General features: G+C 42.9%; 1 protein-coding gene across 4 annotated transcripts in view; it reads right to left on the bottom strand.

Annotated features, from left to right (window-relative positions):
- The window catches only part of LOC110509926 (ephrin-B2), a 64505-nt gene extending 38997 nt beyond the window's left edge, over positions 1-25508 (bottom strand). The window contains exons 1-4 of one of the 4 annotated variants that reach the window (XM_036968011.1): positions 24461-24597; positions 18422-18666; positions 17809-17929; positions 13230-15248 (exon numbers count right to left, since the gene is read on the bottom strand). In XM_036968011.1, the coding sequence (XP_036823906.1) occupies positions 13719-14726 (1008 nt within the window). In that variant the 5' untranslated portion in view covers positions 14727-15248; positions 17809-17929; positions 18422-18666; positions 24461-24597 and the 3' untranslated portion in view covers positions 13230-13718. Of the gene's footprint in view, positions 1-13229; positions 15249-17808; positions 17930-18421; positions 18667-19237; positions 21124-24460 lie in introns of those variants that run through there. The other 3 variants (XM_036968012.1, XM_036968014.1, XM_021591146.2) reach the window with 3 other exon arrangements.
- Between the last annotated feature and the right edge of the window lie 1169 nt (positions 25509-26677).

The following is a 26677-nucleotide window of genomic DNA, read 5'->3' as shown; positions in this document are numbered from 1 at the left end:
TGTACACAGAAATGATGACAACTTCCGGAGGACATCCTCCAAACTATCAGAGCTCTTGCAGCATGAACTAACATGTTGTCCACCCAATCAAAGGATCAGAGAATTAATCTAGCACTGAAAGCATAAGCTACAGCTAGCTAGCACTGCAGTGCATAAAATGTGGTGAGTAGCTGGCTCAAAGAGAAGACAATAGTTGAACAGTTTTGAACAAACTAATTTATTAAAAATTAAGGATAAGCAAGAGAGAGAAAGAGAGTGAGCTAGCTATATTTCATATTTTATTCACTTTCAGTTTCTTACCAAATGAATGCAGCTACCTAGTTTAGCCTACTCAAACACCTGGCTCAAACAGAGATGGATGCTATGTTAGCTAGCTAGCTATGGTTATCCAACACCAGAACTCTTCCAAGTCAAGGTAAGCTTTTGGTTTTATACATTTATTGCCACTGGGGCCCGCCGGTGTAAATGCTAAACTGTTTGCTAACTATACATTGTACTGCATGATTGTAGTGGGTTTACTAATGCGTTAGCTAGTAGAACTATGTTGACTTGATGTTAGCTAATATGGTGACAACGATGTAGGCTGTGTGTAGCAGTTAGTGGTTATGATATGAAGGTTTGGCTTGGAACTGTTTTTTGGCAAATGGAAAAGGTGAGAGGAGGAGAGCACATAGATGCGAGAAGGAATTATCCAATGATCAAAGGGATTGTGCTGTTTACATGTGGCTGCTATGAAAGTGAACTGTGTTTGCATGTTATCAGGGGTGTATTCATTCTGCCGATTCTGTTGAAAAACGTTTCTTAAATGGAAGCAAATTGAACGAAACGGGGATATACATACCTGAATGTGTCCAATACAAACTCTAATTTGCAACAAAAAATTACACCCTAGATCAACTAGATGCAGGCAAGATTGTGCAAGCAGGTATTGAATGTGTCAATGTCTGTCACCTTAATTACTCAAATTTCTCTCGACCTGTACAGTTAAAATTGTCACGCCCTGATCTGTTTCACCTGTCCTTATGCTTGTCTCCACCCCCTCCAGGTGTTGCCCATATTACCCACTTATCCCCTGGGTATTTACACCTGTGTTTTCTGTCTGTCTGTGCCAGTTTGTCTTGTTTGTTCAAGTCAACCAGTGTTTTGTCTCAGCTTCTATTTTTCTCCAGTCTCTCTTTTTCCTCATCCACCTGGTTTTGACCCTTGCCTGTCCTGACCCCATACCCGCCTGCCTGACCACGCTGCCTGTCCCTGAGCCTGCCTGCCGTCCTGTACCTTGGCCGCACTACTCTGGATATTCGACCCCTGCCTGCCTTGACCTATCGTTTGCCTGCCCCTGTTGGTTTAATAAACATCGTTACTTCAACACAGTCTGCACTTGGGTCTTACCTTGATTCCTGATAACACTACCGTTCAAAGGTTTGGACTCCGGGATGCTGGCCTTCTAGGCAGATTTCCTCTGTGTTCTTTTGCCAATCTTAACATTTTATTTTTATTGACAACTCTGCCTAGAAAACCAGCATCCCGGAGTCGCCTCTTCACTGTTGACGTTGAGACTGGTGTTTTGCGGGTACTATTTAATGAAGCTGCCAGTTGAGGACTTGAGATGCGCCTGTTTCTCAAACTAGACACTCTAATGTACTTGTCCTCTTGCTCAGTTGTGCACCGGGGTCTCCCACTCCTCTTTATATTCTGGTTAGAGCCAGTTTGCACTGTTCTGTGAAGGGAGTAGTACACATCGTTGTACGAGATCTTTAGGTTCTTGGCAATTTCTCACATGGAATAGCCATTTCTTAGAACAAGAATAGACTGATGAGTTTCAGAAGAAAGGTCTTTGTTTCTAGCCATTTTGAGCCTGTAATCGAACCCACAAATGCTGATACTCCAGATACTCAACTAGTCTAAAGAAGGACAGTTCTATTGCTTCTTTAATCAGGACAACAGTTTTCAGCTGTGTTAACATAATTGCAAAGGGGTTTTCTAATGATCAATTAGCCTTTTAAAATGATAAACTTGGATTAGCTAACACAACGTGCCATTGGAACACAGGAGTGATGGTTGCTGATAATGGGCCTCTGTACGCCTATGTAGATATTCCATAAAAAATCAGCCATTTCCAGCTACAATAGTCATTTACAACATTAACCATGTCTACACAGTATTTCTTATCAATTTGATGTGATTTTAATGGACAAAAAATGTACTTTTATTTCAAAAAGAAGGACATTTCTAAGTGACCCCAAACTTTTGAACAGTAGTGTCCGTTGTAAACTTTCATTCATAGGCTAGGTTGTAGCAACCTCATGATGGGTATAGGGAACGTTTGAATATCATGTAGTAGGCTAAACCTATCGATGTTACATTGAGCTGGGTGAATGGAATATGAATGACAGTCATCCAATATGCTGTAATAGACATAAGGCCATGCTAATTTTTAAAAAATAGCGTCCTCCCTCATCTTACTGACCGCCACTGAGGTACAAGCACTCCTTCACCCCTATAGCCATTTCCCTTTTCAATACAGGGAAGGCTAGGGATGAGGATGTTGAGGAAGACAATGGTAATATGTTGTTGATGAGGATGATGAAGGTGATGTTGACAATGCTTTTTTGTTTTTGTCAGCACATTGTTGATATGTTGTTGGCGAGATTATCTAAGAATGCACAGAGCATTTACTTATGGGCTCCTGAGTGGCGCAGAGTTATAAGGTACTGCATCTCAGTGCAAGACTCGTCACTACAGTCGTCACTTCAAATCCAGGCTGTATCACATCCTGCAGTGATTGGGAGTGCCATAGGGTGGTGCACAATTGGCCCAGTGTCGTCCGGGTTTGGCTGGGGTAGCCTGTCATTGTAAATAAGAATTTGTTCTTAACTGACTTGCCTAGTAAATAATAATTAAGCAGCTTTGGCTTGTTATACAGTTGTATGATGATCACTAGTGTGCCTGCTGTATAAATGTGTATTGATGGCTGTCAGCCCTATGACTTGATGGGCCAGCTCATTGTATTCACTGTCACTGTGATCCATTTGATGTGATCACTGTTTTTTATGCTCCTTTGCTGCAAAACCAATTGCTCTCTGTGACAACAAAAATTGAAACTTGAAAAGCATTTTATACACAGTTCTTAGGGTTTCACACCATAGTTAATTACATGCCAAGAAATCAAATCAAATCAAATAGTATTTGTCAAATGCGCCGAATACAACAATGAAATGTTTACTTACAAGCCCTTAACCAAGAACGCAGTTTTAAGAAAATATAGTTCCGAAAATATTTCCTAAATAGACAAAATTAAAATAAATAAAAATCAACACAAAATAACAATAATGAGGCTATATACAGGGGTTACCGGTACCTAGTCAATGTGCGGGGAACAGGTTAGTCAAGGTAATTTGTACATGTAGGTAGGGGTAAAGTGACTATGCATAGATAATAAACAGCGAGCAGCAGCAGTGTAAAAACGACTGTACACACACCGTAATTGAGTGCAATCGGAGCTGGGAAGACTCTGTTGGTTAACACATAATTTTCAGGTCTAGAAAGGTGTATAAATGTGAACTCTGTGGCGTCAGTCCCATAAAACAGCCGTTTGGTGAAATGCTACTAGCGTGCCCTTCCTGGAGCCTTCCCCCAGACCTGATAAGTGAGTGCTGCTTTATCTGAAGTATTTTGTGAGTGTTGTGTGAACCTTTATCTGTGTTATTTAATGAGTTAAGGACTGAGATATAGCACCCACAATCCTACCTCATGACTCAGTCCCCATCAGACGATGCCCTTAACATAGACCAACCATGACACAACCGGAGCTCAGACACAACAACAGCATTCCACTCTAAGGTTGGTTTCTTACAACTGAGGTTGAGGCCACTGAGGTCAGAAAGTTGACATTTTCTAAACGTTGTGGAGTGGAGCTGCGTTTGTCTTACTCTCAGTTGTATCAGCCTGTGAGAGGTAGACATGCACACTGAGGCCCCGGACTCTAACCACACATGAAAAGGCTCATCAAACCCAAATCACATGGTTGATTAGAGATGAGCAGACTACAAATACCCCTTCTCTTTGTTTGGCGGATGAGTGCAAGAAGAAAGTCGGAGAGTCCCGAGGAGAGAGAGAACTCCCTAGACCCTTCTCGCCTCCCTCAACTCCCTTCTCCCCCTCCTTCTTTTCACTTTGCCTTCTTCATTCCTGTCTCCCTCACACATACCAGCACACAAGGGAACATCTAGGTTTCCATTCTTTGTAATATTTTTTTTTTTTTTAAGTTTCATAAGAGAGAGGTGTGTGTATTTGAAGCAGAAAGATGGAGATATTGAATATCCAAAGTCAGAGACAAAGAAAGAGACAGGGCTAGAGAGCGAGTTGGTTTCAATTAGGTGGATTTTGAAAGGGAAATCTGTCTGGTTTGTTAAAACAGCTACATGTCATTTGCCAGATTAGTTTGTTTATGTTTTTTCTTATTGCTGACATGGCTCTTGGACCTTGTTCTCCATTCAATGGTCCCCCAATTACCCATAACGCTCTGCGAGGCATACAGAAAATATTATTTATCCCACTTAACCTTTACGAAAGAGAGGGAGGTGCAGGCAGAGACGGAGAGAGAAGGCAGGGATAGAGAAAAACAGGGACTTATGAGGGAGAGAGATGGGAGGGAAAATGAGCGAAAAGGTTTGGAAGAGAATTCAGATCAAACAAGCACAAAAAACAAGGTTAAAGCCAAGCATGTGTTTTTACTATAGTGATGCACTGTTTTGAGAATTAATTTCATATTGGAGGGAACATCGTCAGACACCCCCCACCACCTCACAGTGAAACCATCATCAGTGCAATCTTAAGACTGCAATTACTCCATTCTCCACAGCACGCTCTCATGCTCTGCCAAGGCTTTGAAGGCCTGCCAGGGAAGCACCTTTGAAACAGAAAATTAAAAATGAGAAGGACGGTGAAAGGGGATTTGAAAATAATACTGGCAGGTAGCTACGAGGGTGTGTAAAATGAAGAAAGCAAATGTTAGTGTGTGGAGGTAAGCCATACCCGTACAAAACATGTGAAAGGGAGAAAAGTCCTTTATGTCATGCACCCTTTAACTGATTCCTGTCCATATCCTTAGGCAAGATTTAATGAAACCATTGGATTACTGAAGAGATTTCAGCAGATTAGTCTTCTGCCAAGAATCCCAATTAACACTCCAAATGCAGCTTCTACCACTAGTCCCTTTTCTGACTGGTAACATTCTCACTGGTCATGTGTTAATAATAAATCAGTTCCAGATAGCTCTGTCGCTGTCCCTGATCTAAGGTACCAACAGTGGTAACATTCCCCACAAATTTGCTCACATTTCAACGGAACGCGATGAAGGACGAGATAGGTTGGTTGATAGGGAAAAGAGAGGATACATGGAGAGATCGAGCTACTGAGTAAGTGATGAAAGGGTGAATCCACTAATGAAGAGATGACAGAGGGAAGGAGAGAGAGGAGAGCGAAAGAGAGAGAGTAATCCCCTCACAGACTGCTTTGTTGTCTGACTGACAGTGGAGCACTCCACAAGAGGGCTGGGTGTGTGTTGTGTTGTGTAGGATTATCCTCCCTTACTCGCACACCCCTAATCCGAGGTCAAGTGGTACAGCCCATTTGGTGCTTTTTCCAAAGTCACTTTCACAAGACTATGGAAAACTTTAGTCTTGTCTCACAAGCAGCATTTCACTGCACACACACACACACACACACACACACACACACACACACACACACACACACACACACACACACACACACACACACACACACACACACACACACACACACACACACACACACACACAGCTGTCAGAGAGGGAGGTGTCACCAAACCTAATGGGACAGTTGAAATCAGTGAGGGGGCACACTTTTGGGGGGTTCTTGCATTGGAATTATATACCATAATAAACATAAAGTTAAAATGCTGAGTGTTTTGGAAGTGACAAGTTGGTGCGAAATCTGCAACCCATCTCCACTGCACTGTGTCAGCTCAATGGACAGCGCCCTACACACTAAAGCAAGGCCATTTTGGTAATGATTATAGGCTACAAGATAGATAGGGTAATTCCCCTATTACAAACTGCCTATGTGTAACCGATGTGAAATGGCTAGCTAGTTAGTGGTGGTGTGCGCTAATAGCGTTTCAATCAGTGATGTCACTCATTTTGAGACCTTGAAGTAGTGGTTCCCCTTGCTCTGCAAGGGCCGCGGCTTTTGTGGAGCGATGGGTAACGATGCTTCATGGGTGTCAGTTGGGATGTGTGCAGAGGGTCCCTGGTTCGAGCCCAGGTTGGGGCGAGGAGAGGGACGGAAGCTATACTGTTACATATGTGAATGCAGCCGAATACAACTTATTTTTCTTTCCACAGTGCAGTGCATTTCAAAAGCTCCTTGCTTCATGCGTGCCTAGCGACTCCTTCGCTTCTATCAATAGCATGCTTCCAGTTAGAATACCCAGCTTGGGTGAAGGCCTTGTCTGTGTTAGCACTGGACCCAACACAGAACTTTCCACATGGGAACTAAAATGCAGCATCTGCAGTAACTGAGTATTCCAGACACTCTCTTCCTATAAACTGGTTGCTATTAAATTAACTTTTTAGACAGAAAACTTGTGACTACAAACCTGGGCTGGCTCCTCTGTTCCAAGATTGTCAGGGATAGTCGGGGTGGATTGGGCTGTTGAGCCATTATCCTGGCGGCGCATCGAGGCAGTGGCATATTAGCTGGTTAGCGCTAATAACACTAATGCCTTTTACAGCTAACTAAACTTTGTAGTGGTGGGGTGTGAGTGAAGCAGCTTTAACTGCAGGCTAAACTTAACTTGACCCCATCCTTATAAATCCAAATCCAATATTACAGGCGGCGGCATATATCTTGTTATTCACGTAGCCTACAACGTTATTCACGTAGCCTACAACGTTATTCACATAGCCTTCAACGTTATTCATGTAGCCTACAGTGCTATTCACATAGCCTACAACGTTATTCACATAGCCTTCAATGTTATTCATGTAGCCTACAGTGCTATTCACATAGCCTACAACGCTATTCATGTAGCCTACCACAGATAAGCAGCGTTTTCCTGCGCTTTTTATGGAAAAACAAAGGAGATACGTAACCACCCAGTGGCTTTCCATAGTCCCCAACACACAAACACACACTCCGCCGTGCGCTCTGTCTATAGTGCTGATACAGCGCAGTGGAGATACTGTCATTCAATCATTTTCATTTGGCTATTTTTATATAGAGACATAAAACTTAAACTGAGGTGGCACAAGTTTCAACTGAAGGGGCGAAGACCCCTTTTGTCCCCTCTTGGAGCCAGGCCCGGGTGTCACAGGAGTATAGGACAGGGTGGATTGTTCCTCACCACTGGATGTGTAAACAATGGATTCAAATCCAATTCCAAAGTTGAACTGCCGCGAGATGGTGCACACGAGCAAGATGAAACATCATATTGCATGAGCAAACACTGAGTTAAGAGAGAACAATGTGGTCGAGGGAGCAGGGGATGGGTACAGCGGATGCACAGGCTAGTTGAGAGCACTTTGAGGGAGCAGAACGTCATTTTCACAGATCCATAGACGCAGGAAGAGGTTTGAGTTGGTGTCACGATCGTCGTTGGAAGCATAATCAGACCAAAGCGCAGCGTGATCTGGGTTCCACATGTTTATTGATGTGAAACTTTAAACAAGACAAAATAAAGAAACAGCGAAACGTGGGCTCCGGCCTTGGAGCGGCACTGGACGCCGTGCATGGACTGGACATCGGCGCAGAGGAAGGCTCCTGCCATGGAGCGGGACTGGACGCCGTGCCGGGACTGGACACCGGCGCAGAGGAAGACTCCTGCCTTGGAGTGGGACTGGACGACGTGCCTGGACTGTGCACCGGCGTAGAGGGAGCTGGAGGTTCTGGACCGTGGACCGTCGCAGGAGGTTCCGGACCGTGGACCGTCGCAGGAGGTTCCGGACCGTGGACCGTCGCAGGAGGTTCCGGACCGTGGACCGTCGCAGGAGGTTCCGGACCGTGGACCGTCGTAGGAGGTTCCGGACCGTGGACCGTCGCAGAAGGTTCCGGACCGTGAACCGTCGCCGGAGGTTCTGGACGGTGAACCGTCGCCGGAGGTTCCGGACTGTGAACCGTCGCCGGAGGTTCCGGACTGTGAACCGTCGCCGGAGGTTCCGGACTGTGAACCGTCGCCGGAAGCTCCGGACTGTGAGCCGTCGCAGGAAGTTCTGGACTGGGGACCGTCGCCGGAAGCTCTGGACTGGGGACCGTCGCCGGAAGCCTGGTGAGTAGAGCCGGCACAGGTGGCACCGGATTGGTGATACTCACTTCAGGGCAAGTGTGAGGAGGAGACACAGGACGTACTGGACTGGGAAGGCACACTGGAGGCCTAGTGCGTGGAGCCGGCACAGGTGGTAGCAGGCACATGATGTACCGGACTGGGGAGATGTACTGGAGACCTGGTGCGTGGAGCCGGCACAACTGGTTCCGAACAGATGACAACCACCGCACGGTGAATGGTGGGGAGCTAGCACAGGACGTACTGGGCTGTGGAGGCGCACTGGAGACCTGGTGCGAAGAGCCGGCACAAATTGTACCGGAACGATGACACACTCCGCACGGTGAGTGCGGGGAGCTAGCACAGGACGTACTGGGCTGTGGAGGCGCACTGGAGACTTGGTGTGTAGAGCTGGCACAGATGGTGCCAGGCTGAGAAGGCGCTCTTCAGCGCGCCTGCGCTGCAGCATACTCCTTGCCAAAACCTCTTTCCGGTATCTCTCATTACCTTCCTCTATCGACTCCCACACAGGCTCTGGCCCTCTCCGCTGCTCGACCGCTAGCTCCGGCACCCACCCCGTGTAACTCAGGTACAAAAGTATCTATATCCACAGTAAAATGAGTCCTAAATCGACAAAACCTGAAAGGCCGCTCAGCAAGGAAGAAGCCACTGCTCGAAAACTGCCATAAAAAAGCCACGGTTTGCAACTGCACATCGGGACAAAGATCGTATTTTTTGGAGAAATGTCCTCTGGTCTGATGAAACAAAAATAGAACTGTTTGGCCCTAATGAGCATCGTTATGTTTGGAGGAATAATGGGGAGGCTTGCAAGCTGAAGAACACCATCCCAACCGTGAAGCACGGGGGTGGCAGCATCTTGTTGTGGGGGTGCTTTGCTGAAGGAGGGACTGGTGCACTTCACAAAATAGATGAGGGAGGAAGGGAGGAAAACTATTATGAAGATATATTGAAGCAACATATCAAGACATCAGTCAGGAAGTTAAAGCTTGTCGCAAATGGGTCTTCCAAATGGACAATGACCCCATGCATACTTCCAAAGTTGTGGCAAAATGGCAATGTCAAGGTATTGGAGTGGCCATCACAAAGCCCTGACCTCAATCCAATAGAAGATTTGTGGGCAGAACTGAAAAAGTGTGTGCGAGCAAGGAGGTCCAGAAACCTGACTCAGTTATACCAGTTCTGTCAGGCGGAATGGGCCAAAATTCACCCAACGTGGGAAGCTTGCGGAAGGCTACCCGAAACGTTTGTCCCAAGTTAAACAATTTAAAGGCATCGCTAGCAAATACTAATTGAGTACACATGTATTTAAACTTTTGACCCACTGGGAATGTGATGAAAGAAATAAATGCTGAAATAAATCATTCTTTCTACTATTATTCTGACATTTCACATTCTTAAAATAAAGTGAAGATCCTAACTGACCTAAGACAGGGAATTTCTACTAGGATTAAATGTCAGGAATTGTGAAAAACTGAGTTTCAATGTATTTGGCTAAGGTGTATATAAACTTCAGACTTCAACTGTATACTGTATGTAAGGTCCCTGTGTCAAGCAGTGAATTTCAAACACAGATTAAAACAAAGACCAGGGGCGTTTTCCAATGCCTCGCAAAAAGGGGAACCTATTGGTAGATGGGTTTAAAAAAAATAGCAGACATTGAATATCCCTTTGAGCCTGGTGAAGTTATTAATTACACTTTGTATGGTGTATCAATACACCCAGTCACTACAAAGATACAGTCAACATTGGTCTCATGGTGACATCCCTGAGCAGTTTCTTTCCTCTCTGGCAACTGAGTTAGGAAAGGTGCTTTAAAACAGTTGCAGAGTTTAATGGCTGTGATAGGAAAAAACTAAGGATGGATCAACAACATTGTAGTTACTCCACGATACTACCCGAAATGTCAGAGTGAAAAGAAGCAAGCTTGTACAGAATAAAAGTATTACAAAACATGCATCCTGTTTGCAATAAGGCACTAAAGTAAAACTGTAAAAAATGTGGGAAATAAATTAACTTTATGTCCAGAAATACAAAATGTTATGTTTGAGTACCACTCTTCATATTTTCAAGCATGGTGTTGGCTGCATCATGTTAAGGGTATTCTTGTCATCGGCAAGGACTAGGGAGTTTTTTTAAGGATACAAATAAATGGAATATAGCTAAAATCCTAGAGGAAACCTGGTCCAGTCTGCTTTCCAACATACACTGGGTGACAAATTCCCCTTCAGCAGGGAACAACAACCTAAAACACAAGACTAAATCTACACTGGAGTTGCTTACCAAGACGACGTTGAATGTTCCCGAGTGGCCTAGATACAGTTTGACTTAAATCGTCTTGAAAACCTATGGCAAGATTTGAAAATGGCTGTCTAGCAATGATCAACAACCAACTTGGCAGAGCATGAAGAATTCTAAAAAGAATAAGATATTGTACAATCCAGGTGTGCAAAGCTCTTAAAGATTTACCCAGATAGAGTCACAGCTGTAATCGCTGCCAAAGGTGATTCTAACATGTTTTGACTCAGGGGTGTGAGTGAGAAAAGATGTTTAAAAAAAACATGTTTCCACTTTGTCATGGGGTATTGTGTGAAGATGGGTGATAAAAAATATATATTTAACTTAATATTAGGAAGTTGTTATTAATGTTTTGTACACTCAGTGTATATAGTATAAATCAAATCAAATTGTATTTGTCACGTGTGCCAAATACAACAGTGAAATGCTTACTAACAAGCCCTTAACCAACAATGCAGTTTTAAGAAAAATAAGTGTTAAGTAAAAAATAGATAAGTAAAAAATGTAAAATATAAATAACAAATAATTAAAGAGCAGCAGTAAAATAACAGTAGCAAGGCTATATACAGGGGGTACCGGCACAGAGTCAATGTGTGGTGACACAGGTTAGTCGAGGTAATTGAGGTAATATGTACAGTATATGTGTAACGGATGTGAAACGGCTAGCTTAGTTAGCGGTGCGCGATAAATAGCGTTTCAATCGGTAACGTCACTTGCTCTTAGACCTTGAAGTAGTGGTTGCTCTGCAAGGGCCGCGGCTTTTGTGGAGCGATGCTTCGTGGGTGACTGTTGTTGACGTGTGCAGAGGGTCCCTGGTTCGCGCCCGGGTATGGGCGAGGGGACGGTCTAAAGTTATACTGTTACATATGTAGTTAGAGTTAAAGTGACTATGCATAGATAATAAACAGAGAGTACCAGCAGTGTAAAAGAGGGGGTGGGTGGGGGGACAATGCAAATTGTCTGGGTAGACATTTTATTAGCTGTTCAGGAGTCTTATGGCTTGGGGGTAGAAGCTGTTAAGAAGCCTTTTCGGCATAGACTTGGTACTCCGGTACCTCTTCCCGTGCGGTAGCAGAGAGAACAGTCTATGACTAGGGTGGCCGTGGCATTTTCCTGTAAAGATTAGAATAAATAAAAATGTAAAGAAAAGAACAGAATACAATTCCATGTACAGATAAATAGTTAAGCAGTTAGATTAAACAACTCCTTTATAAGATAAATATATTAAAATGAAACGTATGCATACAGGTGAATTAACACTCCTCAGTTAGCAGGCTCAAGCAAGCTAAAACCCACATGGTATCAAAAACTAACTAGCAGAAATTGTTAACAACTTAGAAATGATCTAAACACACTTTGCTGTAGGCTACTATTTACTAGTTAACAAAAAGTAATATATGTCGTATAAAATATATTCACCCCACCCAGTATTGTAATCAAAACTTACCAGAAAGCATGTAGTCCTTGGCTCAGACAGTGTAGAAGTGTGGGCTCAAAAGCATCTCATTAGTGTGCAAGATTTTGAGAATCAGCTGTGCATGTGATGGAAGAGTGCACTGGACATGTGGTGTTAGAATGCACTGTGCATGCAGAGGGTTGCAATTCCATTGAATTGGGGAGTTTATTCCACAAGACCTAGAATTGTCTTATGTGTATCCCACAAAAATGTTCACTGTTATAAGCTAAAGTTTTTGATGAATTTAAGCAAAATTCCCCAAATTCCCGGGCTTAACATCCTGTGGAAAATTTCTGACCCTTTGCAACCCTAGTTTGGACCATGATAGTTTTTTGGGTGATGTGGACACCAAGGAACTTGACGCTCCCAACCTGCTCCACTACAGCCCCGTCGATGAGAATGGGGGCATGCTCAGTCTTCCTTTTTCCGTAGTCCACAATCATCTCCTTTGTCTTGATCACATTGAGGGAGAGGTTGTTATCCTGGCACCACACGGCCAGGTCTCTGACCTCCTCCATATAGGCTGTTTCATCGTTGTAGGTGATCAGGCCTACCACTGTTGTGTCGTCGGCAAACTTAATAATGGCGTTGGGAGTCGTGCCTGGCCATGCAGTCATGGGTGAACAGGTAGTACAGGAGGGGACTGAGCACGCACCCCTGAGGGGATCAGCGAGGCAGATGTGTTGTTACCTACCCTTACCACCTGGGGGCAGCCTGTCAGAAAGTCTAGGATCCAGTTGCAGAGGGAGGTGTTTAGTCCCAGGGTCCTTAGCTTAGTGATGAGCTTTGAGGGCACTACGGTGTTGAATGCTGAACTGTAGTCAATGAATAGCATTCTCACGTAGGTGTTATTTTAGGCTACAAAATAAACGTTCTAGTGACACTGACTCACGCAATGATGAAGATGAAGCATAGGCTACTCACAGGTGATGGCCAATGCGCTCTTGCCAATATCTCAAGATAAGCTACTTTGAAAAACAGTGCTGTTCAACCAAAATCGCTCAAAAGCGGTTGAGAATATTTTTTTAAACCTCTACAGACAGATTAGCATTCTTTTCAGCAGTAGGTATTTGCTTTCCAAACGGTAGGCCTGTATAATTGGTTTCCCTTTTTCATAGGCCTACTGTAGATTAGATTGGTTGCAGACAAGGTTGTTTTTATTGATCTGTTTGTCAGTGTCAGTAGTAGCCTATAGGCCTATACTACCCTGTATTTTTTGTCTTAAAAAATATGATTCTAATGTCTCATATCAAGTGTAGTAGAATTGCATGAAATGTGTTTATGAAAACAAGAGAAGAAATGTATCTGATAAAGCCTAAGCCTACTATACGCCACACATTGAACAGTAGTTTTTGTTATATTATTAGCCTAAATGATGACTATCTACTCATCACATTAGGATTAGTAGGCTATTTTACATACGTCTGCAAATGCAATGCTAGATGCATAGAATGCTTTATTATAAATGTGCATTTTTATGGTGAATATGTGCTTCCTCAAACTGTGAAATGGTGCTACCACAATAAACAGAATATAGAGACAGATGATAAACATAATATGAAGACATTATACACAGAATTTCCACAGATCCACATACAATATGAACACTAAGCTAAAAAACTAGACTGAACTATAAACTACATCCTAAATGATGGTCTGGGATGAATAGTGCAGGGTGCATAGTCGGTGGATGAATAGTGCAGGGTGCATAGTCGGTGGATGAATAGTGCAGGGTGCATAGTCGGTGGATGAATAGTGCAGGGTGCATAGTCGGTGGATGAATAGTGCAGGGTGCATAGTCGGTGGATGAATAGTGCAGGGTGCATAGTCGGTGGATGAATAGTGCAGGGTGCATAGTCGGTGGATGATTAGTGCAGGGTGCATAGTCGGTGGATGAATAGTGCAGGGTGCATAGTCGGTGGATGAATAGTGCAGGGTGCATAGTCGGTGGATGAATAGTGCAGGGTGCATAGTCGGTGGATGAATAGTGCAGGGTGCATAGTCGGTGGATGAATAGTGCAGGGTGCATAGTCGGTGGATGAATAGTGCAGGGTGCAGTCGGTGGATGAATAGTGCAGGGTGCATAGTCAGATGAATAGTGCAGGGTGCATAGTCGGATGAATAGTGCAGGGTGCATAGTCGGATGAATAGTGCAGGGTGCATAGTCGGTGGATGAATAGTGCAGGGTGCATAGTCGGATGAATAGTGCAGGGTGCATAGTCGGATGAATAGTGCAGGGTGCATAGTCGGATGAATAGTGCAGGGTGCATAGTCGGTGGATGAATAGTGCAGGGTGCCTAGTCGGTGGATGAATAGTGCAGGGTGCATAGTCGGTGGATGAATAGTGCAGGGTGCATAGTCGGATGAATAGTGCAGGGTGCATAGTCGGATGAATAGTGCAGGGTGCATAGTCGGTGGATGAATAGTGCAGGGTGCATAGTCGGTGGATGAATAGTGCAGGGTGCATAGTCGGATGAATAGTGCAGGGTGCATAGTCGGATGAATAGTGCAGGGTGCATAGTCGGATGAATAGTGCAGGGTGCATAGTCGGATGAATAGTGCAGGGTGCATAGTCGGTGGATGAATAGTGCAGGGTGCATAGTCGGATGAATAGTGCAGGGTGCATAGTCGGATGAATAGTGCAAAGTCCATGCGGATAAAATGATCATTGTGAACCAGGTGGCCGGTTGGTGAGGGCCACAGCGCAGGGGGAAGAAATGCTTCAGGTGGTGGGAGATTTTGATCGTGATTGACCTGAACCGTTTGCCAGAGGGGGTGGAAGAGGTCAGCGATGATCTTTACTGCATGCTTCCATGCCTTGGAGTTATGCAGTACCGCGATGGAGAGCAGGTGGTAGCCAATGACCCTCTCAGCAGACCGGACAATCCATTGTGGTAATGGAAGAGGCCAGGATGGACTCAAAGGTCATTTAGAACTGAATCAGTACACACAGCATTCAAAAGGAGGACTGAGAACAAAACAATGCCATGCATTCACCAAACATTGAACTGAGGAAAACAGATTTGTTTTATAGTAATTGTCTGATTGCAAACTACCATTGTCTATCAATTACAGAATCTCAAATTAAGTTTTATTGAATCCAGTCAGTAATACAGGAGTCAAATCGCATCGGGAGTCTCATTAGATCAGATGTTATCAGCAAGCCAGGGCCATCTGTGAAAAGAGGACAAGAACAAAGATAAGTGCAAACAGATAATACATGTATCATTCAACATAAGATTCTACCTAAAACAATGACATGAGCTCTGTCCTCATCCATCCCTGCTCAACTCCTCACTTCCTCTCTACTCGCATCCTTCTGAAGAGCCATTGGAGGAGATTTGAGGCGAGGAACCCTTGGGTCGTCTCTTCCAATGGGGTTTTAGAACATTAGGAACACCTTCCTAATATTGAGTTGCACCTCCTTTTGCCCTCAGAACAGCCTCAATTCGTCGAGACGTGGACTCTACAAGGTGTCGAAGTGTTCCGCAGGGATGCTGGCTCATGTTTAATCCAATGCTTCCCACAGCTGACTGGATGTTTTTTGGGTGGTGGACAATTCTTGATACACACAGGAAGCTGTTGAGTGTGAAAAACCCAGCAGCGTTGCAGTTCTTATACTAAAATGGTGCACCTGGCACCTACTACCATACCCCATTAAAAAGCATTAAAATATTTTGTCTTGCCCATTCACCCTCAATGGCACACATACACAATCCATGTCTCTGAAGTTCTCGGAAGTTTGCACACACCGTACATAAACTTTTCTATTGTGTTATTGACTGTAAGTGTGTTTATCCCATTTGTAACTCTGTGTTGTTTTTGTTGCACTGCTATGCTTTATCTTGGCCAGGTCGAAGTTGTAAATGAGAACATGTTCTCAACTGGCCTACCTGGTTAAATAAAAGGTGAACTAAAAATAAAATAAATGTCTCAATTGTCTCAAGGCTTAAAAATCCTTCTTTAACCTGTCTCCTCTTCATCTACACTGATTGAAGTGGATTTAATAAGCGACATCAACAAGGGATCATAGCTTTCACCTGGTCAGTATACAGTTGAAGTCTGAAGTTTACATACACCTTAGCCAAATACATTTAAACTCAGTTTTTCACAATTCCTGACATCTAATCCTAGTAAAAATTCCCTGTCTTAGGTCAGTTAGGATCACCGCTTTATTTTAAGAATGTGAAATGTCAGAATAATAGTAGAGAGAATGATTTATTTCAGCTTTTATTTCTTTTATCACATTCCCAGTGGGTCAGAAGTTTACAACCACTAATTTGGTAGCATTGCCTTTAAAATGTTTAACTTGGGTCAAACGTTTTGGGTAGCCTTCCCACAATAAGCTGGGTGAATTTTGGCCCATTCCTCCTGACAGAGCTGGTATAACTGAGTCAGGTTTGTAGGCCTCCTTGCTCACACACGTTTTTCAGTTCTGCAAACAAATTTTCTACAGGATTGAGGTCAGGGCTTTCTGATGGCCACTCCAATACCTTGACTTTGTTGTACTTAAGCCATTTTGCCACAACTTTGGAAGTATGCATGGGGTCATTGTCCATTTGGAAGACCCATTTGCGACCAAGCTTTAACTTCCTGACAGATGTCTTGAGATGTTGCTTCAATATATCCACAATTTTCCTACCTCATGATGGCATCTATTTTGTGAAATGCACCAGTCCCTCCTGCAGCAAAGCACCCCAACAACATGATGCTGCCATCCCCGTGCTTCACGGTTAGGATGGTGTTCTTCGGCTTGCAAGTCTCACCCTTTTTCCTCCAAACATAACGATGCTCATTATGACCAACTAGTTCTATTTTTGTTTCATCAGACCAGAGGACATTTCTCCAAAAAGTACGATCTTTGTCCCCATGTGCAGTTGCAAACCGTAGTCTGGCTTTTTTATGGCGGTTTTCGAGCAGTGGCTTCTTCCTTGCTGAGCGACCTTTCAGGTTATGGCGATATAGTACTTGTTTTACTGTGGATATAGATACTTTTGTACCCATTTCCTCCAGCATCTTCACAAGGTCCTTTGCTGTTGTTCTGGGATTGATTTGCACTTTTCGCACCAAAGTACGTTCATCTCTAGGAGACTGAACGCGTCTCCTTCCTGAATGGTTTGACAGCTGCGCAGTCCCATGGTGTTTATACTTGCGTACTATTCTTTGTACAGATGAACGTGGTACCTTCAGGCTTTTGGAAATTGCTCCCAAGGATGAACCAGACTCGTGGAGATCTACAATTTCTTTCTGAGGTCTTGGCTCATTTCTTTTGATTTTCCCATGATGTCAAGCAAAGAGGCACCGAGTTTGAAGGTAAGCCTTGAAATACATCCACAGGTACACCTCCAATTGACTCAAATTATGTCAATTAGCCAATCAGAAGCTTCTACAGCCATGACATCATTTTCTGGAATTTTCCAAGCTGTTTAAAGGCACAGTCAACTTAGTGTATGTAAACTTCTGACCAACTGGAATTATGATACCGTTATTATAAGTGAAATAATCTGTCTGTAAACAATTGTTGGAAAAATGACTTGTGTCATGCACAAAGTAGATGTCCTAACCGACTTGCCAAAACTATAGTTTGTTAACAAGACATTTGTGGAGTGGTTGAAAAACTAGTTTTAATGACTCCAACCTAAGTGTATGTAAACTTCCGACTTCAACCTCTTTGTCATGGAAAGAGCAGGTGTTCCTAATGTTGTGTAAGGCATAAGATGAGTTGGTGACTCACTGGTCCAAAGTTGATGTCCTCTGCCTCGTTGGTGTAGTGATCCAGGGTGATGAAGTAGAAGCCTGACTCCTCCTGGTCAAACATGTTCTCTCTACGCACACTGACCGTCTCCTGAGAACAACTGGAGTGAGAGAGAAAATAAAATAAGAGGTTGGGAAATGTCATAGACAGAGTTCAATTGGAGCTCAAGGCAACAGTCCATTTTATGACTGCTGTGGCTGTATCAAAAGAGGCAACTATGGATAATAATTTCGCCAAATAAGTGATTTGGGACTGGATTGGGCCAAACTGTACCAATCCACGACACGTCAGTCAGTATGGCTCAGTATTGAACAACCTGCTGTCATTTCATTCCCAACCCTCCTCGTAGAAAGCTATCCTCCTATAGGTTCACTTTATCCCTTATTTACACTACATATATTATTTAGCAGTGACTATCATATACAGTACATTCAGTATACCCATCCTCTGGATAGAACCATCTGGTCATCATCCTATCTATGTGACAAATGTCCTATGCACAATTCCATCATACAGTTTCAAAGAAATTTGAGGAAGTCTCAGTACCATTAATGATTAAGTTACGGGAGTGATTAGTGGATGTCATAGGTACCTGCTGGAAGTCCCCAGAGTGCTGTACGTAGAGGAGAGCCAAGGTAAGCAACTTGGAACCGAATGGGCTCCTGTATCTCTGGTCTGTCAGCTGAGCAAAGAACAACCCCACTTGGCACACACTGGTTTAATCAATGTTGTTTCCACGACATTTCAATTAAATGACGCTGAACCAACGTGGAATAGACGTTGAATTGACGTCTGTGCCCATTGGGACTTCACCACCACATATTAGTGACAGTGGACCTGCATGGAAAGAGGTATGGAGAGATAATTGTTTTTGACGTCATCCCCATTTATTGTAACTGCACAAAAACAGACAGATTAAAAGTGATCAAATCTATTCAATAATTTTAAAGTATGCGCTTAGCGTTTTACAATATTAGCTATTATTTGGTTCGGGGCCTGACCTCTCGACTTCCCCTCCTCAATCATAGCCCTCTTGCACTGTGAGTCTTCACTGTCTGTTCGTATACTTCAGTGGTCTGTTCACACCATGCCTCTCCCCACTCTTCTGCCACTCCTTCCCTGTCATACTATTCTCCCAAGTCCTCTTCCTCTACTAAATCCCTCGTTGACTTACAATGCTCTTAGTTAAACCAGAGACGGTATAGAAAACAAAACCATCTTTGGTTAAAACACAGTTAAACGTTAGCTAGATGGTTAGCTAGTTAGCTTCCTACCTACTATCGTTAACCTAATAACCTGCTTTTAAAACAGAATACCAAATAACTACCTCCTTCAATTTTGAAATGATAGTTGATTAGCTAAGCTAGTTTATTTTTTAGTTTCTCTACTGAAAAACGATCAAACTTACCTCTTTATTGACAGCCATCGTTCACCCTTTCCTCTTCTGTGCTCAAAAATAGGTGCTCACTAGTTACCACAGCCAAAGTCATTAACCCTGCCTATTTTATCTGATTTTAAACCTAAACATAAAGGTGTTACCATTTTTTAAAATTCATTTGTGCATTCTAATTTCCCAAAATGTCAATAATATATCTGCAGTAATATTGGAACTGTAGTGTTTAACAATATAACTTATCTGCCAGTGTTGTGATTGGCTGTGATATTTGCCTATTGATTTCTCCCACCAGAGTGGCATCTGTTGTCAAAATGGAAAAGCTGTTTTGACTTTATGGCTGTGTTATCTAGTGAAATCGCTCTGTCATTTCCTGGTTGCAAAAACTCTACACTGTTTGCTCAAAGTCAGATTTTGTGAGAGATCAAGCACTGAATATTGAAGGGAATTATTGTATCATCTAAATCGCTGTAAAGTATTTTTTCATTTTTTTTTTTTAAATAATCATTTTTACAGCTGTTTAAAGCTGGTGGACCAAAACCAAACGTTTTGGTTTGGGTCCACCAGCTTCAAAAAGCGGTTTTGGAAATGACAAAGCAATTTCCATTAGATAACAAAAGTCCACAAAGTCAGAACCCATTTTGCTGCTGCTCAGGGGGGAGAAATCAATAGGCAAATATCAGCAAATCACAACACTGGCGGGTAAGTAATACTATCACTCCATTATTACTGCAGATATATTATGCACATTTTCTGAAATCACAATGCAAAAATATAAATAAATCCTATGTGTAGCACGTTTAACCCTAACCTTATGGAAACTCAAAAATCCAGTTAGAGCATTCGTGATTGATCCAAAAACATGACCAATTGTGTTTCAGTAGACTGCTACACGCTATGTTCATTGGGTAGAATTTTCCTGTTATAAAACGATAAAATGAAGTTCAGAGCGCAAGGTGGATTTTGGACAGCAAACTGGAAAATTGGGGTTAAATGGGGAGGAGACATCCGTGTGGGGATGCAGCGTATTTGTAAGTGCAGTCATTTGAGTCTTGACATGTAGTCAGTGGAATAAAAATCCCTGCTCTCCAATTAATTTATTGCGTGCGACAATGTAGTTCTGTTCGCTCAAAGTGATACTCGCAAGCTCTCAATTTCAATTTGCGTGCACCACGCTGGCCTGCGCTTGCGGGACCCATCCTCTGCTCGCTCGACCACATCCATTCTCTCTCAACTCAAGTGTTTGCTCACACAATGATCTTTCATCTTGCTCGCCCCTGAACACCCCAACTGAGTCAGATGCTGAGTGACTGATTGGGAATTCACACACACACAGACCAACAACAACGATACCCACACCCCTGGGAACAACATGCACAAACACAAAAAATACACAAGCAAATAAACACACACCTACTCCTTTCTCATACACAAATCACACGCACTCCTAACCTGGGGATGTAACACTCTGGCTATATAAGGCAGTGTAAGGGGGTAATAAGGATGAACATGTGAAGATGCAGAGAGCTCAGTCTCCTGACACTGTATCGGTATTTCCTTTCTTTTCCCAATCTTTAAAATGTTTTAATCTGAAACGCTTAGCCCAGTTAAGCAGGCTTTTATCCTCAGCCAATTAGCAGACGATTCATTAAATATTGAGCAGCCTGTGAAGGATGAATTTTTAATGCCCATTTGAGGGGGAGAGTTGTACAACAACTTCCCCTGGAGCGATGACAGACTGCACTCAGAACTGTTTACAGTCATTTACCAAGCATACACGACTCGGCTTTAGATGTCAGAAGACCCCTGCAATCCCTAACCCCACACACACACACTCACTCACACCCACCCACCACACAGACAAGACAGAGACAGCAACAGGATAGTAGGATATGATGGAGGGACACCAGACAAGACAGAGACAGCAACAGAAGAGTAGGATATGATGGAGGGACACCAGACAAGACAGCAACAGCAACAGAAGAGTAGGATATGATGGAGGGACACCAGACAGAGACAGCAACAGAAGAGGAGGATATGATGGAGGGACACCAGACAAGACAGAGACAGCAACAGGAGAGTAGGATATGATGTAGGGACACCAGACAAGACAGAGACAGCAACAGGAGAGTAGGATATGATGGAGGGACACCAGACAAGACAGAGACAGCAACAGGAGAGTAGGATATGATGGAGGGACACCAGACAAGACAGCAACAGAAGAGTAGGATATGATGGAGGGACACCAGACAAGACAGAGACAGCAACAGGAGAGTAGAATTTGATGGAGGGACACCAGACAACACATCAACAGAAGAGTAGGATATGATGGAGGGACACCAGACAAGAGATGAGATGCAGTGCCTTCGACCGCTGCGCCACTCGGGGGGGCCCAAAAAGCTATACTCCAATCAAAATAATTATCCAAATACAGGAACCTTTTCTCCACAGAACACATTGGTATGTGGTTTTGGTTTGTCCAGACAAAACCAGTCTGTCAAAAGTTGCTAACTCACTAAATTCTCAAACTAAATAGATCCTGTAATTCCAACCTCAAAAAGATTTTCTAAAAATAAAACTACTTGTCTATCTAAAAGCTAAATGTTTGTTTTTGACTTTATAATTCTATTTGAGGTTCCACATGTTGTCATGGAAAATAAATGTTATTTCCAACAACCAATGAGCAACTCCGCCGTAAAACCAGCTGCATATTGAACGTTGAGATTGCCTTAAGGCCAGTCTCTTTGGCAGTGACATCGAGAGGCATGTTAGCTAAAAAGACAGGTACCCAGATTAGAGACATTCAATACCCTCCTGGATCAAGATCCATGTTGCCTAAATGGCTTCGTGCATAAAAAAAATGCTTTAAAAAATAGTATACACACACACTGAATAAAAAATATAAACACAATATGTAAATTCTTGGTCCCAATGTTTCCTGAGCTGAAATAAAAGATCTCAGAAATGTGCCATTCGCACAAAAAGCTTATTTCTCTCAAATTTTGTGCACAAATTTGTTAACATCTTTGTTAGTAGGCATTTCTCCTTTTCCAAGATAATCCATCCACCTGACATGTGCGGCATATCAAGAACTTATTAAACAGCATGATCATTACACAGGTGCTGGGGACAATAAAAGGCCACCCTTAAATTGTGCAATTTGCACATTTAAGAGTGCAATTCTGTCACACAACAACACAATGCCACAGATGTCTCAATGTTGAGGGAGTGCGCAATTGGCATGCTGACTGCAGGAATGTCCACCAGAGCTGTTGCCACAGAATTTAATGTTAATTTCTCTACCATAAGCCGCCTCCAACGTCATTTTACAGAATTTGGCAGTAGGTCCAACCGGCCTCACAACCGCAGCCCACGTGTAATGATGAGCCCACCCGGACAGCTGATGAATCTAAGGGGTATTTCTGTCAGTAATAAAGCCCTTTTGTGGGGAAAAACTCATTCTGATTGGTTGGTCCTGGCTCCCAAGTGGGTGTGCCGATGCCCTCCCAGGCCCAGCCATGGCTGGCCTCCTGCCAGTCATGTGAAATCCATAGATTAGGGCCTAATGGATTTATTTAAATTGACTGAGTTCCTTATGAACTGTACCTCCATAAAATCGTTGAAATTGATGCATGTTGCGTTTATATTTTTGTTCAGTATATATATAAAATAACCGCCCAACCCTACATGAGACAGTAACAGACAAAACAGAGAAAGTGACAGAGGGCAGACGGAAAGAGAACAGAGGTGGGTTGAGCACAGAGACTGTATTCCCTTCTAGCTGATCTATACATTCTAATTAGTTGTATTTACTTGCACAGATTATAACAGGTGAAATACAAACAGTGAAAAGGTGGTTAACAAAAAACATGGTTAACAAAGAATTATCAGGTGAGGTGAAAAAGCCTGTGAAATTACTAATAAAACAATTGTTTACTTTTACACTTAACAACCAGGACAGGATGAGAATGGAGTCTAGACAAAAGAGACAGCAACAGACAACACAGAGAAAGTAGACTACCACTTAAAGCTGCTCTATGGATTCTAATTACTGTTAAGTGTCTCTCTCTCTGTGTGTGTGTGTGTGTGTGTGTGTGTGTGTGTGTGTGTGTGTGTTGTTGAAGTTGTTGAGTGGTATGGTCGTTTTTGGCAATACACTGTAGATGTATGTGCTCTATTGTAGAGAGACCCACAGTAGCTATTGTAATTGAGTACTGGAAGTGTCTGCTGTGGCAGGTGTGAAGGTGCAAGTTTCCTGAAAAATATTTTCTCTCTTATATCTCAATGTTCACCAAATCCATGCATTTAAGCTGTTGAAATTCCTATTTTGTTGCCAATTGAGAATGACCTGGACACCCCTACTTGCATTGGGCTAAACCCCCAACACCTTAAAATGAATTGATGCAGAATTACCGCATGCTTACCAGAATATGTGAGAGTCTGAGCTTTGATAAAAGAGGGACTTGCTTGAACAGTGTGGGACAAATCCAGGCCAGGTTCTCACTGGCTTTCATAGTGTCCATTTCGGGTGGATTCCAACCTTAGCATGAGTTTGCACAGGCGGGAGGGGATCGAGGAACGAACGAGCGGACTACACGCACGCGACCTTTTATGAGGGTGCAATCATGCGTGAAGACCACCCCCTCTCTCACGCAACCCTGACATAATAGCAGTTTGCCAAAAACAGGCATTCCCTTGCATAACAACCCCATTGCCATCTCCTTGCTCTCTATGGACAGAAAGGGTATGCTGTGGTTTTACACTGGTCTATATTTAACACCGATCTGTTGAATAGGACCGGTTGCCAGTAAACTCCTTCCTCGACCGTAATCCTCTCCAACGAAGTCAGTATCCACACCACCACTCATCTCCACCAGCAACAACTAGGCCTAGGCTAGCCTAGTCTACAGTTGGATATTGAGTGAAACCATGTAATTCGAGACCTGAAATCGAAGCTCACAGAATAATCATTCAGTGTCCTAAAGGTATGGTCCCCATGAGGTGGTAATTGTAAACCGTTTAATATCTGTCTTCAAATGCCACTCTGCCGGACTGCATGCAATGTCACCAATATAACCTACAGTTCTTCATGCTTTGATCGGCAGTCAAGGAACGGTGTCCTTTGCATTATCTATTCAGTCAGTCATAATCGGACAGCAATGTGTTTTTGGGGAAAATGTATGACAAATCTAAAGTACGGTATGCAAGCCTATATGAAATTAAAGTTTAACCACTTACCTCTTGTTCAATGTATTCCAATAAATAGGTTCCATGTTACTTGCAGTTATTCCCAGTAAATCCACAAGAAAAATCAAAATAAATCCCAAACCATTACAGCCGTCCCAAAACGCGAAAGCCATTCCTGCTCCTTGGCTCTCTACTGTCGTTTTACCCCCGAAAAAAGAAGGGACGGGGAATCGAGTTAGACAAAGAGTGCGAACGAAGTTCACTAAATCCCTCGGTGTGCACAGCTATAGCGTGACTTGGGCAAACACCTAAGGAAAAACTTCAACAACAAAAACAATCAACCAGAGACAACACTCACAGTAGTTGGAATGTGTGAGGGGATACAATGTGTCGGCCTCTCTAGTCTTGCGTTTAAAGTGTATCAGCGGCCACATGTAGGTTTCTGGTTTGAAACGTGTCCAGCAATACGGGACATTGCATGATGATAAGGCCACTGTCCACCCACTCTCCAAATGAATATGCACCGATTGTCCAGATTATCAGTGTAAATTCCTACCAATAGGCTACCTTGAAAGGATAATTTTGTATAGTGGGCGTTTATCTATTATTTTGCAAAGTGCCATAAACTACCTTGCCATCCAGATGCGCAGGCTTGCTCGCTCCAATTTCCCTCTGCACGCATACAACATTGGACTATGGTATATAAGCGAGCATTCACTGACCCAAATTGATAATGGGCTGTCCTCTGTGCTCATATAAACACTGCATCACTTGAATGCTTATTAACGCGTTATTGCTTTCAGAGTTGTCTCCATTATTTTATCCCTTTGAGTCTTAGCGGACAAAAATAGCCCCTTCCATCCGTCCGTTATCTTTTATGGCACAATATTGGTAAAAACTTCTTCTAGCAAACTTGAATGACAGGCGAAGTGTCGGTGTGAAAATTGGCGCATTCAAAAATAATGCATCCCGGTTAACTTATTCTGGTCTCTTCTCCTGTTCACAATACCACTTTGCGTTCGTTGCATCCTTCTCCAACGCTCTGCACTCAAAATATCGTACTATTGTTCACACTGATAGAGAGCAGCTAGGAGGAGGGGGAGGGATGGACTGGAGTGGTCTATGCCAACTAAATGTGTGTGTTCCAGTGTAGCTCTATTGTCAACCTGGTCTCAGACTATTTCGTATTATTATGTACGTACATCCAATATCCTTCATTTAGTAAGATATATGTTACGTTATGTAGGACATATAGTTACTTAAGGAAAAACAAAAGTAGGGTGGTTGGTCGGGCTGGATGGGTATGCATATAACAAAGTCTAGCAACCCAAAGGTTACAAGTTTGAATCTCATCACAGACAACTTTGTAATTTTTGCTACTTAACTTCTTGGCTCTACCCATCCCGTTAGCGGGATCATTTTAGTCCGCAACTGCTGAATAGCATAGCGCCACAGTCAAATAATATTCCTAAAAAATATTCATATTCATGAAATCACAAGTGCAATATTGCAAAACACAGTTTAGCCTTTTGTTAATCCACCTGTCGTCTCAGATTTTGAAATTATGCTTTACAGCGAAATCAATCCAAGCGTTTGTGTAAGTTTATCGATAGCATAACATAACATTATGTACACTTAGCATCAGGAAGCTTGGTCACAAATCAGAAAAGCAATCAAATTAACCGTTTACCTTTGATGATCATCGAATGTTTTCACTCACGAGACTCCCAGTTACACAACAAATGTTCCTTTTGTTCTATAAAGATTATTTTTATACCCAAAATACCTCAGTTTGTTTGTTGCGTTATGTTCAGAAATCCACAGGAAAGAGCGGTCATGACAACGCAGACGAAAATTCCAAATAATATCCATAATGTCCACAGAAACACGTCAAACGTTTTTTATAATCAATCCTCAGGTTGTTTTTAAAATACATATTCGATAATATATCAACCGGGTGTGTAGGTTTTTCAATAACACCGGGAGGAACAATGGACGCTTTACTCTGTAGCGCAAAACCCACTCTGAGAGCCCCCACCTATCCACTTACGCAATGTGATATTTCACACTCATTTTTCAAAATAAAAGCCTGAAACTATGTCTAACGACTGTTGACACCTTAGGGAAGCCATAGAAAAAGGAATCTGGTTGATATCCCGTTAAATGGAGGATAGGCATGCATAGGAACAGAGAGGTTTCAAAATAAGAGGCACTTCCTGATTGGATTTTCCTCAGGTTTTCACCTGCAATATCAGTTATGTTATACTC

The sequence above is a fragment of the Oncorhynchus mykiss genome, chromosome Y (genome assembly GCF_013265735.2).
Source record: "Oncorhynchus mykiss isolate Arlee chromosome Y, USDA_OmykA_1.1, whole genome shotgun sequence".
Classification (NCBI taxonomy): Eukaryota; Metazoa; Chordata; class Actinopteri; order Salmoniformes; family Salmonidae; genus Oncorhynchus; species Oncorhynchus mykiss.
The sequence above is the reverse complement of the archived record's forward strand: the minus strand, read 5'-3'. Positions and strand labels throughout refer to the sequence as shown.